This window comes from Gadus chalcogrammus, chromosome 17, assembly GCF_026213295.1.
Source record: "Gadus chalcogrammus isolate NIFS_2021 chromosome 17, NIFS_Gcha_1.0, whole genome shotgun sequence".
Taxonomy (NCBI): domain Eukaryota; kingdom Metazoa; phylum Chordata; class Actinopteri; order Gadiformes; family Gadidae; genus Gadus; species Gadus chalcogrammus.
In genome coordinates, this window is record NC_079428.1 from 10,198,060 (window position 1) to 10,216,787 (window position 18,728).

Here is an 18,728-nt window from a genome sequence, read left to right on the forward strand (position 1 = left end):
TACACAATGGACTCAACAATTCATAAATAATCAGTGAATATTATGACCATTATTTGTTTAATAAAAGTATTGGCTAGACCTATGAAACGATCTAACATATGGTTCTGATTCCATTAGATTTTCTGAATGGTTTAGCATTATACTATTTGTTGTTTGTGGTGTAATGAAACAGAATATAGAATTGGCAGTTGGCAGGGAATTGGTCACTCAATTTTATATTACGGGTATAATAAAACATGACATCACCGGTATATTCGAAACAGGGGCGATGGTGGGTGCTTTGCCGGTTGCTCTCTGGGAAGTGTCTGCTAAATGCCCTAAATGTAAATGTAAATGTCAAATGGTAATTGGTGCAAAAAAAAAATAATTAACAGTAAATAAACAAATGTAAAAAAACTGCAATTAGCCTACTGTACAAAAATAAACAGAATAATTCCCCATAAGAACATAATGAAAGAGCTGTTCAGTGTTTGCAGGTAGGCTATCTGAAAAATATGGACATTGGAATCGTGCGTTAATGTGACGCATTGATAGGTCATAGGTCCGTGATCGAGGCTGGTGTGGAGACTTGTCCTTAATGTAACTTTGGGGGCGGGTGCAACACTCTGTGACCGTGGGCTGCATCGACAATGTTTCGTGATTAGTTATTAGTTATTGAACATAGCTTGGGCTGCGTTGTTAACGTTTACTGTTGAATATGTATCTTTAATCTTCCTGGTTTTCACTAAAACATTCATCAAGCCTTTCCGGATGCTAGACCCGGAAAAACCCATTCATTTCGTTTTCCCCACATTAGGCAATCGTCACTTGTGACCTAAGACGTTTGGAATTTCGGACTAAACTTTTAGAGGCTCTACTTTTGCTCTACTCTAGTTGCCCCCCGACCATGGACAGCCAGGAGATAGGAGTCTGGCTGGAGGAGTGCCTTGAAGCGGCAGCGCTGTCAGGAGGACAGCCGTACCATGCCAGCGAGGAGGCGAGGCAGAATCACCGCAGTACCAGAAGTAAGTCAAGAGAGGGCGCTGTTCCCCCCCTGTGATTTCTGTGTACATTGGCAGGGACTTGAAAGGGCCACTTTAAGAGAATCATGGGTATTGTGTGATGTGGACATATGCACACGCGTACATATTTAAATGTCACGTTTCAATTATTTTATGTATTTTATTTGTACAAATACAAAATAACGGGAAAAACATTGTAGTAGTATTTTGAAGGGGTGCTTCTTCTTGTTTCAATGAAGCTTCTTCTTCATCCCATATTTCCCTGGCAGGTGCCCTGTGCGCGGAGCTGTCCCTGCTCGTCCAGGAGGCTGTGGAGATGAAGTGGCCTTTTGTCCCGGAGAAGTGGCAGTACAAGGAGGCCGTGAGCTCCCAGGACAAGACCAACCTCACCGACCTCATCAGCCGAAATCTACCCCAATTAATGGTATCCGTCTGGTGGCTAGGTCCAAGCCCCTTGGAGCCCCTGCCTGCTCATACAGTAGGCCCGTAGCCAGGGCCTACTTCAGAGAAGATATTCAACATATGTCCCTGGAGGACTTAATCATTATTATTGTGTAGTACACCTGTATAGTAGGTAGTGTTGTGTATACCAGTATTGCTTTAACAGTTGAGAGTCAGGCTTTAACTATGCAGTACATTGGAGCAAAATGGATGAACGTCTAATCAAAATGCCCTTGCATATTTAAATTAAGCAGTAAAATGTTTATTATTTTAATCATAATATTGTTTCACACAAGTGATGTCACCACCCTGGCATTACACGTTCAAACAGTAGAAATAATATTGTACTAAAATAAAAGTGATCATGTGCCTCCGCCGGGCCAGGCTCTGTTGAAGGCGGCCATCTTGGCCTGGGAGACGTGCGAGGCGCTGGCGGTGGTCTTCCTGGTGGACCGCTTCCTGTACTGGAGCGACGAGTCCCCGCGCCTGCTGAGCCTCACCAAGCGGCTCCACCGCCGGCAGCCCGGGGCGCCCGTGGCACCCCAGCTGGTCCTCAGACAGGCCAGGGTCTACCTCAACTCTGGTGAGGGGGTTGAGGAGGTAGGGGTGGGAGGGGTTGGAGGGTAGTGAGGTGGTCATGAGGGGGTTGGTGAGGGGGGGTGGGGAGGGGGGTAGGGTAGTGAGGTGGGGGTGAGGAGGTTGTGGTGGGGGTGAGGTGAGGGGAGGGGGAGAGCAGTGAGGTGGGGGTGAGGTGGTTGTGAGGGGGTTGTGGTGGGGGGAGGGTAGTGAGGTGGTGGTGAGGGGGTTGGTTGGGGGCTAGTGAGGAGGTGGTGAGGTGGGGTGGGATGAGGTGGGCAGGGGGGGTAGTGAGGTGGGTGGGGTGGGATGAGGTGGGCAGGGGGGGTAGTGAGGTGGGGTGGGGCGGGGGGGCTGTGAGGTGGCGGTGAGGTGGGCTTAGAGGGGGAGGGCTCTGGGGGCCTTTATCCAAAGTGTTTTGCAGTGCATGCCCTGTTAGCTGCTTGTCCTGGATGAGTTGGGAGGGGTTTGTCTCCAAGTAGACTGGGGCTCAAACACAGAACCTTCTGGCTGGGAGTCAAATCACCCATACCACCTTACTCTCCTATTCCTAACATTTTAGTTTAATTGTCATCATGGTTTTCCCCCTATAATCACACCCTTTTTAAAATGATCAAAACCAATAAAGAACAATGAATACACAAAGACATGGCTGTATTTAAGAACCTACAGGAAACGTATGAACCAATAGAAAATGTGTATGAAGTCATTCCTCCCCTCACAGGTAAACTCCACAAGGCAGAGTTCATCTTGAGCATGCTGATCATTAACAATGGTGCAACAGGTAGGCCCCAATATACCTGGCTGTTAAACATTATTATACAACGGTCTGGGGGAATACTTGATTCTGATTGGCTGAAGGGTGTGCATTAACTCCTGATATACAGACACCTGTAAGTAGTAGTTAGTCAAATTGTCTGTTCAGTCTTCAATACGAGAGCTGGTTAATTGTGAAAAATGCATTAAACTGTAATCAGAAAACGCGGTTATATGCTATAGACCCTATAGTATCTGTGGTATAAAGGCTGGGATGAATTTCAAATTATAAATATGTACAATGCATAACGTTAGCTCTCTGACGCATAGCTGAGCGGACTAGAATACCTCCCGTTGCCAAGTCGTAGCTAAGGTCCATCCTAATTACTGGAGTAGTGAACAACGATCCGTTGCATAAGAACCTTACGGGAGGGTAATGGTTGCTCCAGGAATTAGTCAAACCCTCAGGCGTTACCAGGGAAACAAAGTTATGGCTTGTGAAAAACTTTATATTTGGATTGTAATACGCATGAAAATATAAATGGATGGTCTTAATTTATTTTATTTGGTAAGTGACCATGGTATAAGCGGGAGGCGTGGAGGCGTCCATTAAGTCTTGATAATGGACACCTCGTCGGGCCTTACTTAATTCCAAATAAAATAACCTACAAACCAGTGGAAGAATATGCAAATTGTGTATACCTTTTTTCGCACTATTTGCATAATTCTACTCACCCGCATTTGTCGGTCAACAATGACCCACCAATTACCCACTAATCCCTCCTCTTGAAATGCAGGGAATTGGACGTATCACTCGGAGAGCGACAAGCTCCTCGTGCAGGCGGTCAGCGTGCAAGTACGAGGCCTGGTCCTGCAGAAGCTAGGTGGGCACGCTGTCGAGACGGTCCCTAACACTGGGGCAGGGGAGTTTAGTTTAGGAGGATGGTCAGTGTGTGTGTGTGTGTGTGTGTTTTTAACGTGTTCATTCCCTGCGGGGGATTTTCCTCCTCGTCGCAGGCCTATGGCTGGAAGCCGCCGAGCTCATCTGGGCGTCTCTGATCGGCTACTTCGCTCTTCCTCAACCTGATAAAAAGGTCCTCTCTCTCCCCCCCGGCCCTTTGGTGTGGCTGGCTGTCGTTGCTCTCTTGCCTGTGGCTGTGTGTTAACTCTGCTGTGTGTTGTTGTGGCGCGGAACAGGGCATCGGCACGTCTCTGGGACTGTTGGCCAACATACTGGTGTCCATGAACGACGAGGACTTCGAGGCCCTCAAGAACAACCCGGACGTCGACCTGGTGAGTGGACAGCGGGCCTGAACTGTCGGTCGGGGACCTTGGCGTCGATATACGCATGTGAACAGTGACGACCCCCTGCACTATGACCCCCTTGTGGGTCGTAGCTGCCACTACAAGGGTGGGGCTCGCCTCAGAGTCATAATGACCAAATTGACCAAACCTGAGGGTGTGAGTACTGAGGCTGGGGTTATGTGATGATTAGGTCCTCATTCTCCTTCAGTGGGGCAGCCTTCCGGTTGATGCAGGCACTCTCCTTCCTTATTCTTTCACATGGGTACTTTTGCTTTTCTAAATCTTTCCCCACATTTAAACAAATTATCCCTAGACATTTGTTTTTCCTTGTTTTATACCATTTCAAATAACTTACCTTTCTGGTTAAGAATGTAATTCTGTTGGACTCCCTTTATTGCGTGACGATGGTGTACGAGTCCACCGTTAGAGTACGTTCCTCAGTGCCACATTGTGATTCGTTGTGTCCTCCTGCTCTCCCAACAGTCCCTGCTTGGAGCCGGCGTCCACCGGCTCCTGGCGGCGGCCGAGGCGGCCCGTCTGGCCGTGGTGTACAGCCAGTACGCCTCCCTCTACGTGCTGACCAACGTGGTGGGTAACCATTTGAACCACTGCTAAAGGGCGCCTCTGTGTGAGCCGGATTGCCATAGGGCGGGAGGGGCGTGTATTGACATCGGGTTAGGGGCGTGAGGCTGGGAACGTTTATTTGTGTCACACTAAGACCTCGGTGAGTCGTTGCAAGATCAGTGGGTGTATATAGTTGACTCTACCATTCCATCCCCAAAATCATTCTCAACACCATTTCCCCCTTGCAGTTGACCTCTGAACACGTTGTTTCTTGGCTTTAATAGGTTGCCGGAATTGGGACGGTAAATGTGAGAGAAGCAAATTCATTGTTTATGAACCACATTGAACACGCACGTTTCGCAGGTGGCTCAGGGGCTGTGCCTGCAGTCCTACAGCTTCTCCCTGGCCTGCCCCGCCGCGGGCCGACGCCACTACCTCCTGCAGGCCAAGCAGGCCTTTGAGATCGGCCTGCTCACCAAGACGGAGCTGCAGCCCGTGTCAAGCCAGCAGGAGCTGCACACCTTCATCAAGGCGGCCTACTCCCTGGCCGTGGTCCACCGGTGGCTGCAGCTGGCCTCGGAGACGGAGCTAGGCCGGGCGACCCGGGACTGTCAGGAAGCCCTGGCCCTCTTCTACGACTACTGCCGTCCCGGCGACAAGGAGGGAGACGGGCTCGCCGCCCAGGAGAGAGACGGTCTCGCCGCCGAGGTCATGCGGCGTGTCGGTCAGGTCAAGCGCACGCTACGCGTGGAGCCGTGGCCGAACTCGGACCCGGGCTCCTTCATCCCCGATTTCTACCGGAAGGGCGCGGAGGAGAGGCCGGTGAGGTTCACGCCGCCGGGGTTCTTCCGCCTGATGGAGCGCTTCCAGGGGTACCACAAGGCCATCTGTGAGTCCCCGGGTATCCGCGGTGTGGAGGGTACCCCCGGCGGCGGAGGTGGAGCCGGGCTGTCCGTCACCGCCATGGGGACCACGGCGGAGTCCGGAGAGCGCGAGGAAGCGGGAGCGGACACGCCGGGCGGATGCCCGGAGGCGCCGGGCGGACGCCCGGAGCCACCGAGGAACGGGGCCCTGGCTCCCACCGAAGGTAATGAAGGTTTGACGGAAAGCGAGTCGGATGGCGGGGATGGCCTGGGCTCTTCATGGCAGAATGTGAGCAGCGTCGGGTCTCGTCCCGGGAGCGGCGGCCTTGGCGGCTCCGCAGGAAGCGGCGGCCGCGGCGGCTCCGCAGGAAGCGGCGCCGGGGACCACGAGTGGGTGGAGGCGGCCATAGATACGGAGATGAGCGAGGACGAGGGTCCGGTCGGACCTCTGGCCATCGGAGGCGACGATCAAGTCAAAGCCAACGTGGGGGGTTGTAGGCCTGGTCCTGGTTTACCCAGGATGCACCACACCTCGGCCTCCTCCGTCTCTGGCGGCGAGGCGTTCGAGTTGTTGGAGGCGGCAATAGATACGGAGACGGGCGAGGACGAGGGTCCGGTCGGACCCCTGGCCATCGGAGGGGCGACGCGACCCATGTCGCGGCTCAGTCTGGGCTCGCCCCTCGGCTCTCTGGGTCGGAGCTACGGTTCCCAGTCGTCGTGGGAGAGGATCTCCCCGGTCCCGCCCCCGTCCGGGAGCGGATCGCGGGGCCCGTCCTGCGGCCCTCCGGTCCAACCGGGCGCCGAGCGGCCGTCGGCGGAGCAGCTGACTCCGACCGAGGAACCGCCGCCGAACGAGGGCACGCCCGCCTCCAGCTCCTCCTTCGAGGAGCTGGAGGCGGGGGAGCCGGAGAGTCCTGCCGACGTCCCCGGCCCGGAGGCGACGAGGCGCGCGTCCGAGAGGAACGCCGCTTGCTGGAGCTGCCGGGAGCCCGGTGCTCTGGCCAGCCCCCAGCCTGGGAAACAGTACGTGCTGACGGAGCAGGACTACCACGCCCTGCTGGCCGGGGTCTGTCATGACTGTCTGCTGCGGAGGCTGCAGAGCGGGGGGACCAAGTTCAAACTGAAGGACCACTTCAAGGCTTACAGTAAGTCCTGCTTCACGATCGGCGGCTCGATACCAGGACCGCGTGGTTGGCACTGCACACATTGCTGTCTAATTGTAAACATTCGCAATCAAATACGGAAGTTTGAGTTGTATAGAACCGTTTAGTACATATGAATAGATAGATTCAAAAAAAAAGAAAAAATGTGATGATGGAGTTAAAGAAAGTGGGGCTGACCGTCGCATTCCTCCGTCCCCACCAGGCGGCCTCCAGCTGAAGTTCTCCAGGGCGACAGGCCTGTGGACGTCCAGGGAGACGTGTGTGTACATCGGGAAGCCGAGCGGGAAGGAGGGCAAGCAGAGAGCCGCCCTGTGGGTTCAGTTCCTCCACCAGGAAGAACGCCTCAGCAGGTAGCATAGCATTGCTATGTTGAATGGATGACTTAGGCAGATAGTGAATATGGAATGTAAAGAGCACTCTGATTGGCTCAGGATATAGCCAATGAGGCACAGCGAACCAGCAGCGTTCTTTAAAGCACCATGTGGATTGATCTGGAAGTGCCTTGTGCTGATCGTTGTGCTCTCGTTGGTACCGACGTGAAACAAATATCCCATCGATGGGGGTGGACGATGGCTGAAAAAGAAAGCTTGACCTCTGGCTACGTGGCTAAGGCTACGTCTTATGGTTGCATATTGTTAGTAAAATTGCTGACTAGTGATTACGGAATTTAAAAAGCACTCTGATTGGCTTATGATAGAGCCAATGAGGTACAGTGAATCAGCCGGGTTAGGAGAGTAGAGTTAGGTTAGATATCACAATTTAGCCAAAATATGAGTCAATAATGTTATGAGGCTACCAATATATGTATCCCTCGGTTATAGCTTACACCGTCTACTTATTGTTTAAATACACGTCAGCCATGTCTGTTACCTGTAAGTCTGGACAATACAGTATTCTTTAATGTTGGGTCACTAATCCTCCTATTGTGACGTGGTTCCCACCAGCTACATGGGGAAGGACTACCTGGAGCCCAAGGAGATGCAGTTCCACCTGAAGGACGTGGAGAGACAGATGACGTCGCAGTACTACATCACCCAGTTCAACAAGAAACTCTACGAGCAGAAGATCACAGCGCAGATCTTCTTCTTGCCCTCCGACGCTCTTCTGGTGAGGATGTGAACGCCGCCAAACGACACGGAGCTGTTCTTTGTTCCGCCATTAGGAGGTCCCTTTTGAAAACCATAGTTTTGGTTCCAGCGCTAGCAGGTTGTGGTAGAGCTCGATACTGTACTGTTAGTTATATCACATGTTGAGTGTTTTAACTTTAGCATTTTGTTGTTTTTTAGTACTTTTGTTCTGTTCTATCCCAATTGGTATTTGCACTGCTGAGGTTAGGTCAAATCCCGACCATACTAAGAGACTCTATCCACTCAAAATAATGATAATGATAATATGAGATGCTGAATATAATAGTCCACCAGATGGCCTAGCCTACAGGCATATCGTACAGTATTTCGAAGCAAACATGATCTTCATAATACCCCTAGAGTTCTTGAGCTTTCATTGACATTGAATCATTTGGTGGCAAGCTTTGATGCAAATAGAACTGAGAACAATCACAGATATATGTTGTGTGTGGTCATGACCTCGATATGACACCCGGGTTGCTCCATTCGTTTTGGGGTACTTGTGCAAATCCGTCAGATCCTGGAGGAGCGGGAAATCATCGGTTGCTTGACGGTAGAGCCCTACATGCTGGGGGAGTTTGTGAAGCTCACCAACAACACGTGGAAGAAGGACAGCCGCTACAAGGCCACGGAGTACGGCATCGCCTTCGGACACTTCACCTACCTGTTCTCCGAGCGGCAAGAGGTGGTGGTCGACCTCCAAGGTGTGTGTGTGTGTGTGTGTGTGTGTGTGTGTGTGTGTGTGTGTGTGTGTGTGTGTGTGTGTGTGTGTGTGCGCACACACATGTAACTCCCCATTCCCAGAGACATTCACCATGGCCACATCACTCAGTTTTTCCGAGAAACAGTTGCTGTTGGTTGAGTTTGTGTTGGCATTTCACGACACCTGTATGAGGCCGTGCTATCTCTTTAATATTAGAAACGACTATATGCTACACGTGAACCTCCTAAGATGGCGCCATTTGATTGGTTCGTTACCTCGGGACATTGGGCAACATCCCATGATTGAGATCTCAAACTCGGGGTATGTTGTCATCGCAAAATGTCCCGCTTTGTTTGCTAATAAAAAATAAAAATAAATCCCGGCAAAAAGTGTTATTTTGTTCATGTTTGGAGCGTTCCCGTGTATTATATACTCAAACAATGACTCAATAATTGTCAAACAGACTAGCCGCGGTGCTTCCCCCGTTCCAACGTTCACTGCGTCCCCCTCTCCCCATCTCCCCTCCTCAGGGATGGTGTCGGCCAACGGCAAGGGGCTGACTTACCTGACGGACCCCCAGATCCACTCCACCAGAAGCCCCAGGGGCCTCTCCAACTTCGGGGAACGGGGCCTCCGCCACTTCCTGGACGAGCAACACGGACCGGAGTGCAACAGCGTGTGCAGGGACCTCCAGCTCCCCCCCATGGGGGGACCTCCGCCCGCATGCTTCTGATCGGTGGATCCTTCGTCCTGAGGGGGGTGGTGCTCCCGTGTATTCATATGATTTGATTGACGTGTCAAGACAGCATGTTTTGTGATCAAATCTAATGGTTGATACATTTCGGGAATTTCCCCAGCCCTCAGAGGCATTTGGAGTTTCCCTGCGTAGACGTGGAAGTAGAACACTGTTGTTTGACCCAAATCTTACCATCCATTGTGTTTCCATTGTGTTGTATCCCCCGCAAAGACAATGTTGTCAAATAAGTCACAGCTCATCCTGTATTAGACTGATATAACTTGATTAAATCTATTAAATCATTAGACCACACAATATTAAAGCTAACATCAATACTTCATTGGAACTGACACAGTATTAGAGCTAACACAGTACTTACTGTTTTTTGCTCACACATTGAGTTGCCAAAACAACACCCTATAAGGTTGAACTCAGCTCTACTGTTAAACGGCCTCCTTTAAGTGTCTGAGATCAACCAGACCCTGTAGGCGTACAGACTTCTTTATCATCAATATACTACTGTAGATGTTCCTTTGACCAGATGCTTCATGAACCACCTCCAGGTCTGTTTACCTAGTATCTGAATAAAAAGATTTTTGTTGAAGCTTTACCACTCGTCGAGTTATACCTGGCCCCGAAACCACGATGACAGAGGCAAGCATCACTGCTACAACATTTAAAGTACTTTATAACGATGGCCTCATGATTTTCTAGTTGTACACATGCAAAAAGTGAAACCCTGTAAGTGAGCCACATAACAGGTTGACTTATGTCTGCCGTCAAACAAGTTTGCGCACATACCTACCGGTATCAACCAGACCTGTCACTCTCACCAGTCTCCCGGTCTTGTGACAATGAAGATATGATGAAATGGATACAGTCACGAGTGGTGTTTATGTGCGGCCAAAGGTCCACAACACTCCAAATCAGGGAAAGAATATTTCATAACCTTAACCCTTTTAAAACGCGACATAGGCTATTGTGTGGTTTTCTGTTCCTCTAAATTGCAAAACTATAATCACCAGGTCCCCAACAGGTCTGCTAATGACCCTGTGGTACATGTTGGCCCTAGATGTAGGTAATCTCACATTTAACAATTATTGAACTTTATATTGTATTTATTTATATATATATATACACCACACACACACACACACACACACACACACACACACACACACACACACACACACACAGACACTTGTGCATTGTTTTTCGTATTCTGGATCATGTTTTGAAGGGGAGAGTCTCTGTAGAGGGAATCTAGTCGCCTACTTGGGTTTTCTGACCCTCCTGCACTTGCACTTGTATTTGCATGTTATTTTAAAATGTGTATTTTATTGCACGAAAGATAAAAAATAAGACCTAAATAAAAAATAAACGTAACTGATCCTTTGACATTTTACGTTGGCCTGACAATGCAAGCTTTACAAGCAAACGATGTCCAAGTCCAGGGTCAATAACCAATAGCGTCCGGAAGCTTTAGCCTCAGTCCCGCCTCCATCGCTGGGATCACGTGTATTATCACGCGCGTTAAAGTGGAAATCAACCTGTCTTTATCGCGCTTCCTTATTAATAAATAACTTTTCACGACCTTGTATTATATTGCCAATTCATTCATCGCGCTAATTGATAATACATGTACCAAATAATACAAAATAAAAATCGCCATGTAGCAATTCCATACTAGGTGGTTTTCTGTGTACAACATACATGCTAAAACAAAAAGATAGAAGACATATATGGGAATAGGTTTGCTGAATTATCATTTATGTATATTGTGTTATGTAGATTATACCAACATCAATATCAATGTTAAGATACTAATATAATTTCATCATCAGCGTGTCGAATTCATAGTCTGATAAAAGGACATTGGAAAAAGACGCCTTACAATGAATACACCAAATAATAAATCAAAGTCTCTTCTTGCATATGCAAGTCTCTCATCCCATAGTCCTTCTGGTGTCCCCAATCTCCTACGTCACTTTATTATCCAAAATGACGTCTAGCAAAGTTACTAAGGAGGCGGGACCGAGCCTGGTGTTCTGCAGCAAGAACCTCCTCCAATAATCCCGGATATGTGTTTCGAAACCTGGGTTACCTCCAGGAGAGGATAAAAGCTTTCCATATCAACGCACTTGGTTTGTTGTTGAAAGTCGAAGGACCAGTAAGGATGCAAGCTCTGCTACTAACATGCCTGTTGGCAGTGGGTTGCCTGGCTCACACACCTTACCGATGCAGTAAGTAGGCCTACTGTAAATTAGATAGCGTTGTCAAATTAAATTGCCTGCGTCAACTGCTTTAAATGGCCATTACGATGCGTTAGACATGAGTTGTTGTTTTTGTAGTAGTAAACTGTGTATTATGTCCACTAGAGGATGCTGTAGGCTCTGCTGTATCGTAACCTTAATTATGTAAAAATGTTTTAATGTTACTGCTTTAGTTGAACAAGCTGCAATGTCTGCAATAGCTGCAAAATCTATTCAAATTGTATTTTTTTTTACAAAACAGAGAGTCCTCCCCTTCTAAGTGGAAGTGTGATGGTGGTAAGTCATCCTCCTTTTTTCTTCTTATTTTTATTATGTCTTGCTTGGCCTTTATAAAAATCCCCCAGACGACTGAGTCCTGAGATAAAATACCCTCCTCTTCTCCCCCTAGTCCTCTCAGAATGAAGCCCTTTGGGAGTCTGCCAACTTCATTTACGATGCTATCGGCCAGCGGATCAGACTCCAGGAGTTTGGAGTCTTGAACAACAAGAGCTTCAACTTGGACGCCCTGTTGTTATACAGGGAGGTAAGTAAACGGCAAAAACAGGGCAGTAAACAGACTGCTACACTAGGGCCGGTGAAATAGTTGACCTCTGCCAAATGCAACCGAGATGGAATGACAGGGCACAGGTTGATGTGTAAACCGGTTAAATGCAGAGTTTACATTTGTGTTGCCCAACCCCAGAGTCTAATCAGTCGGACTCTAACACCCTCCACACTATTGTGGTTGACTACTCCTACTCCCATTTGGGACTGTGAGAAATAATCTAAATTGTTTACACGGAACTGAAGATAGATGGCGCTATTGAAGTGGTCCATATTATAAGTTGATACCCAAAATCCAACCAGTTCTAGCTCTTGAATATAAATGTTACGAATAGGAATCCCCAGAGAGACGGTCTATAACGTTCCTCTTCCAGCCCTTCACAATAGACACATTACTGTAGTAGTTCCGCTCATCTCAGATACACGGTCACTTCCCTTCACTTGGGTGTAAAAGGGGAACAAAGATGTCTGGAAACCATTCAGTAGTGTCCCGACTCCCACCTTAAGGGAAAACATTGGTTTCATTTCCAATGTTGCATTATTGACCTTTTTTTAAAACAAGCGACCTAGAAAGATATGAAATATGAAACATATTTGACATCTACAGCATCATTGTTTTGGGTTGTATCATGCATCTCAGTGCCATGTGTTAAAAACATACGTCAGTTTTAATAATTCTTTTGAAATGTCACTTAGTACCTAAGTTCTGTACTTTTCCTACTTGAACCTACATGGTCAACCAGCTTCGATAAAGGCCAAATCAGTCATGTCACTGACGGAGCCAGTACGGAGTCTGTCTTTACAGATAGACTCTATAGTAATGTATATGCCTTCTTTATGTAAATATGTGTCTTTATCGTTACATAATTACCATGCCTTATACTTTTATGTTTCTTAACAAAAAACCTTTCGTCCATGTATTATATTTCTTATCATTTAAACCGAGCCGTCGTGTAACAGATGAACAAGCGGCCCGTGTGTGTCCTCTGTCCTGCAGGGGGCCATGTTCTTCATAGACAAGAAGAACCGCAACTGCACCAAGAGAGCCCTGAAGGGAGACTTCCAGCCCATGCAGGTCCCTCAGGACGCCCAGCTCCTGGGCCAGGCGGTGCTGGGTAGCTCCTCGGGGCCTGGGGAGGGACTCCTGGTCAACACCTGGGTCGGGAACAGCCCTGAAACAGGTCGGAGGCGGAGGGCCACTTTGAGATCCTTTGTTTGTTATTTTTCCTATTCTTTAATGGTGCAACTTTGATCTGTGACTCCCACGTGTAAAGTGCCTTGAGTCCTGAATGAAAGGCACTGCAAAACTTGACTTTATAATATTAGGCTCTTCTATAACTGTATTATTACTATTGCTGCTACTCTCCGACTACTTCTTTCTGTCATACCCACCTTTCCCATGTGGTATTATTGATCTAGCCTTGTCTGGCCATGTTTCTATTCACCTGTTGGTGGCTGGAACAGGCTATCCTAATGTATTCCATCTAAAACTGTTTATGCTAATGGGTTTCATCTGAAACAGTTTAACCTAATGGATTTAATTTAAAACAGTTTAACCTGATGCATTGAATCAAAAAACTGTTTCACCTAATATCTAAAACATTTTATCCTAATGTATTTAATCTAAAACGGTTTCACCTAATGTATTCAATCTAAAACAGTTTAACCGTATGTATTTAATCTAAAACAGTTTAACCGTATGTATTTAATCTAAAACAGTTTAACCGTATGTATTTAATCTAAAACAGTTTAACCGTATGTATTTAATCTAAAACAGTTTAACCGTATGTATTTAATCTAAAACAGTTTAACCTAATGTATTTAATATAAAACAGTTTAACCGTATGTATTTAATCTAAAACAGTTTAACCGTATGTATTTAATCTAAAACAGTTTAACCTAATGTATTTAATCTAAAGATGTTAATGCTGATGTAATTAATCTAGAATTGTTGATCCTCATTTATTTATCCTAAAACAGTTTATCCTGATTTAATCTCAACCAATGCTAATCTGCTCGCCATAGTCGCCGAACCGTCCAGATGTCGCCCTGCGCTTTCAACTGTCTCCGTCTGGAGCTTTAAACTGTTTCTGTTCCCCCTGCAGGCAAGTACATGAGCACCGTCACGGAGTTCGGCTGCATTCCCATCGGCACCGCGTACCACACCGACCAATACGGATGGCTCCAGGTCAGGTGGGTGTAGCGTACGGAGGGCCACCTTCAACCACCGCCCTCATGTGGACATGAACGCAGTTACGAGGAGACCTCGATGTGCCTTTTTTCTTTCTCTCCGTGTAGCTACTACAACAACATCAAGGGAGTAGCCGACCCATCGATGCTCAATCCGCCCGAATTCTGCAAGGGAGCCGAACTCGAGAGGGGCCAGACGCCGGTGAACTTCCTCAATCTGTTCTTCTAGGTGGCAGCGAGGGGCGCTAAGGACACCCCCTCACCCACACAGAACGGGACCGAAGAGACAATACGGCCTTCGTGTGTCGACTCAGCAGGGATATTAGAGGGGATCTACCTAAGAATAAATATTAGCACTCAATAGGCCTTCAGTATGCCTGAGAGCCCTTATTGTAAGTTGCCTTGGATAAAAGAGTCTGCTAAAATGCCTTTTATATTGAATATACTGCATTATATTTGAATTGTAATCTGGTGCTTTAATTTTGCTTTCCTTTACATAAATGAAGACATCTCCAGTCTCCACCATAAATTGATGCAGGAAAGGCACACATTTGTGCAAAAAGGTTCACCAGAATGCAGGAAATGAATGGTTAGATGCTCAACATTTCCTCAAGTGGCAAGTGCTAACCAATAGTCTAACCCTTTTCTATATCTGATCTATGTGCATAGATCAGAGGCATTAATAAATTGACTACCCTGTTTGAGTGAAAATGTCCAAGACAGATATACTGAAGTATAATGCATTGCTTAAGAAAATAAATTCTGCTCCTGTATTTCTGAATTAAAGACCTTATTATCTCAGAATTTCGAGAAGTTTTTTATGCTTTGGTTTTTCGGAAATAATGAGATACCTCAAAATGCAGCAGCTGTCATTCACTTGAGAGCTCGATTTTATAGAATTAAACGGGCACCACCTGCAGAGTATAGACTTTGGGAGGTACTCCATCAGTGATATTGGTGATGTTATTAATTTGTCCACTTCAGAAATGTGGGGTTGTTCAGACGGAAAGCCCCTCAAGATCTGATGGACTTAACAATGTACCAATTTAGCCTCAATGCCTTGATGGTCGATTGCTCTTGGTTGTGGTCACCAGAGTTCCTGGTTCATGATCTAGATCTAATCTTAAAGCTATAGATCTAGATCTATAGATCTAGATGATAGATCTTTTTTTGGGGGAGGGGGGGGGCTAGTGGGACAGTCACAGAGTAACTAAATGAATGCAATGTACAAAAAAGTCCCTTTTAGTCCTAACACCCCCCCCCCCCCCCCCAGCCCCTATGAAGGGGGGGATGGGGAGGTTCTGCCACGTTGGGGACCTTTTGGGGGGTACTCCCTTCTTGGTGACCGTGTGACACTATAACAACATGTGACACTAGTTGTTATAGTGCTGAGAGGGTGTGTTTTTGAGGCAGTTGTGATCGCCGATGTCTTGCTTTCTTGTACTTTTGCCTCTGTAGTCTGTTTTGATGCTCGTCATTGTAGTCCTTTGCATAACCTGACCTTCTTTTTCTCATATTACTATTCAGACGTAAAGCCGTTCCGCCGAATTCAACAACCGTAGAAACAGAGGAAAGGACACAACATTATCGAGACCAATCTCATGGGCCCTGACGAACCGGTGAACGGGATAACTCTGATGAATTTAACCACGGGTCGAACCAATGATGGAAGTCTTCAACAGCAGATGAAACAGGACATGAAACAGTACATTTGTTACGAATGCGATCAATCTCATTTTAGATTTCTGTTGCCTACTGTAAAACCGAAGAGATCAGTCGGAGCTCTTGCGAATCCGATAAAGTTGGATGGAAGGAAGCCAATGAGTTGGATGACACCTAGGATAATCCCTCAATCCACAAATCTACCCTACCGTATTGGATACATCTTATTTCTCTATCATATGAATGGTAAAGTCAAGTATAACCTCCAAGCACGCTCTGGTTAGCGTCTTGGTGGTGAAGCGGTCAGTGCTGTCGGTTAACGCTCTCTAGACTCAGGTTCGGGTCCCCGCACGCACGGCTAATAAGAATGATGAGCTTTCAGACACTATGTAGGTTTAGGTGCCCTGCTCAGGACCAGGGTTCAAGTGGTACCTTATTGGATTAATCTTATTTCTCTATCATGTGAATGGTAAAGTCAAGTATAACCTCCAAGTATGCACTGGTAAGCGTCTTGGTGGTGCAACGGTCAGGGCTGTTGGTTAACGCTCTGTAGACTCAGGTTTGAGTCCCCGCATGCACGCACGTCTAATAAGAATGATGAGCATTCAGACACTATGGTTCAGGTTCCCTGCTCTGAACCGGGGTTCAAGAGGTACCGTTTTGGATACATCTTATTTCTCTATCATGTGAATGGTAAAGTCAAGTATAACCTCCAAACATGTTCTGGTAAGTGTCTTGGTGGTGCAGCGGTCAGGGCTGTTGGTTAACGCTCTGTAGACTCACGTTTGAGTCCCCACATGCACGCACGGCTAATAAGAATGATGAGCATTCAGACACTATGGTTCAGGTTCCCTGCTCTGAACCGGGGTTCAAGAGGTACTCTAATGGATACATCTTATTTCTCTATCATGTGTATGGTAAAGCCAAGTATAATCTCCAAGCGCGCTCTGGAAAGTGTCTGGGTGGTGCAGTGGTCAGGGCTGTTGGTTAATGCTCTGTAGACTAAGGTTCGAGTCCTCGCTCACACGGCCACCAGAGGTATGTTAATGGATACATCTTATTTCTCAATCATGTGAATGGTAAAGTCAAGTATAACCTCCAAACACGTACTGGTAAGTGTCTGGGTGGTGCAGCGGTCAGGGCTGTTGGTTAACGCTCTGTAGACTCTGGTTCGAGTCCCCGCTCACACGGCCACCAGAGGTACGTAAATGGATACATCTTATTTCTCTATCATGTGAATGGTAAAGTCAAGTATATCCTCCAAACACATATTGGAGGCAGAGTCTTGGTGGTGCAGCGGTCAGGGCTGATGGTTAATGGTTAGTTAACGCCCTGTAGACTAAGGTTCGAGTCCCCGCTCACACGGCCACCGAGATGAGAATACACCAAGGTCGGCTCCTCCACGTTGGCGCGTATCCCAGAACCCCACCTCCCCTTCTCCGGGGGGGGTGGGGGGGGGATTTGGACTAAAGGGGTCTTGCTACTTGTGGCAAGGACTAAAGGGGTCTTGCTACTTGCGGCAAGGACTACTATTTTACTTTTCCCATTATAAGCCCCTTTTTTCATAAGGAAACTTTCAAAAAGTGATACTTTTTAAAAGTTTCCCTTTTTTGATGAAACTTTTTAAAAGTTATATATATATTTTTTTTTTAATGATTTTTTTTTGTTTTGTTTTTTTCTTTAAAAAAGGTTGTTTTTTTGGTGATGATTTAAAAAAGGTGTTTTTCAAAAGTTTCCCTTTTTTTTATACTTTTTTTTTCTTTTTGGGTTTTTTTTATTTTTTCAAATGTTTTTTTTTTTTGTGTGTTTTGTGGTTTTTTTGAAACCCGTTTATCTTTTTTTGGAAAAAAAGGGTGTTTTTTTTAAAAAAGTTTTGTTTTTTGAACAAATGGTTTTTTTATGGTTTTTTTTTTGAAAAAATGTTTTTTATAAAAAAAAGGGTGTTTTTTATTTAAAAAAACACTTGTTTTTTAAAAAAAACACTTGTTTTTTAAAAAAAACACTTGTTTTTTAAAAAAAACACTTTTTAAAAGTTTTTTTTTTTTTTTTAAAGTGTTTTTTGTGTATATTTGGTTTTTTTTTTAAAAACACTTTTTTCAAAAAGGTTTTTTTTTTAAAAAAACGTTTTTTTTGTGTTGTTTTTTTTAAAAAAGTGTTGTTTTTTGAAAAAATGTTTTTTATAAAAAAAAGGGTGTTTTTTATTAAAAAAAAACACTTGTTTTTTAAAAAAAACACTTTTTTTAAAAGTTTTTTTTTTAAAAAAAGTGTTTTTTGTGTATATTTGTTTTTTTTTTAAAAAACACTTTTTTCAAAAAAGTTTTTTTTGTGTTGTTTTTTTTAAAAAAATGTTGTTTTTTGTGTTTTAAAAAAAAAAAATGTTTTTTTTTAAAAAGGTGTTTTTTTAAAAAGATGTTTTTTTAAAAATGTGTTTTTTTTAAAAAAATGTTTTTTTTGTGAAAAAAGGGTGTTCTTTTTAAACAAAGGGTGTTTTTTTTTTGAAAAAGGGTGTTTTTTGTGTATTGTTTGTTTTTTGTTAGTTTTTTTTTCCAATAAAGGTGATTATAATGTAATGTGTGGGGGCCAAGGGATGTTCAAAAAAGTAGCAAGACCCTTTTAGTCCTAACACCCCCCCCAGCCCCTCTGAAGGGGGGGATGGGAGGGTTCTGCCACATTGGGGACACTCCCTTCTTGGTGGCCGGGTGAGCGGGGACTCGAACCTGAGTCTATAGAGCGTTAACTAACCGTTAACCATCAGCCCTGACCGCTGCACCACCAAGACGCTTACCAGTATGTGTTTGGAGGTTATACTTGACTTTACCATTCAC

The 18,728-nt window shown here is 45.9% G+C and overlaps 2 protein-coding genes across 3 annotated transcripts; both read left to right on the forward strand.

The window, feature by feature from the left end:
• The first annotated feature begins 560 nt into the window (after nt 1-560).
• Nucleotides 561-9,839, forward strand: alpk1 (alpha-kinase 1). Of its 2 annotated transcripts, XM_056576128.1 has the most exons (14): nt 561-579; nt 874-1,004; nt 1,271-1,425; nt 1,827-2,025; nt 2,743-2,802; nt 3,572-3,658; nt 3,792-3,868; nt 3,972-4,067; nt 4,563-4,667; nt 5,007-6,651; nt 6,872-7,019; nt 7,614-7,776; nt 8,314-8,500; nt 9,030-9,839. In XM_056576128.1, the coding sequence occupies exons 2-14, from the start codon at nt 887-889 to the stop codon at nt 9,230-9,232; spliced, it is 3,243 nt and encodes a 1,080-aa protein (XP_056432103.1). In that variant the 5' UTR covers nt 561-579; nt 874-886; the 3' UTR covers nt 9,233-9,839. The 2 variants fall into 2 exon arrangements, with proteins under 2 accessions (XP_056432103.1, XP_056432102.1); XM_056576127.1 differs by lacking the exon at nt 561-579 and having other exon boundaries at nt 602-1,004.
• A 1,467-nt stretch (nt 9,840-11,306) lies between these two features.
• epdl1 (ependymin-like 1) lies at nt 11,307-15,063 on the forward strand. The gene is made up of 6 exons (XM_056575993.1): nt 11,307-11,478; nt 11,750-11,784; nt 11,897-12,031; nt 13,049-13,232; nt 14,157-14,244; nt 14,350-15,063. The coding sequence occupies exons 1-6, from the start codon at nt 11,412-11,414 to the stop codon at nt 14,468-14,470; spliced, it is 630 nt and encodes a 209-aa protein (XP_056431968.1). The 5' UTR covers nt 11,307-11,411; the 3' UTR covers nt 14,471-15,063.
• The last annotated feature ends 3,665 nt before the right edge of the window (nt 15,064-18,728 follow it).

Excerpts from the sequence above, each read along its gene's own strand:
- alpk1 (XM_056576128.1), top strand. The coding sequence starts at position 887 with ATGGACAGCCAGGAGATAGGAGTCTGGCTGGAGGAGTGCCTTGAAGCG. Across the intron at positions 3,659-3,791 it reads CCTGGTCCTGCAGAAGCTAG|GCCTATGGCTGGAAGCCGCC; the intron begins GTGGGCACGCTG and ends TCCTCGTCGCAG. Across the intron at positions 3,869-3,971 it reads TTCCTCAACCTGATAAAAAG|GGCATCGGCACGTCTCTGGG; the intron begins GTCCTCTCTCTC and ends GGCGCGGAACAG.
- epdl1 (XM_056575993.1), top strand. The coding sequence starts at position 11,412 with ATGCAAGCTCTGCTACTAACATGCCTGTTGGCAGTGGGTTGCCTGGCT. Across the intron at positions 13,233-14,156 it reads CGGGAACAGCCCTGAAACAG|GCAAGTACATGAGCACCGTC; the intron begins GTCGGAGGCGGA and ends TTCCCCCTGCAG. Across the intron at positions 14,245-14,349 it reads TACGGATGGCTCCAGGTCAG|CTACTACAACAACATCAAGG; the intron begins GTGGGTGTAGCG and ends CTCTCCGTGTAG.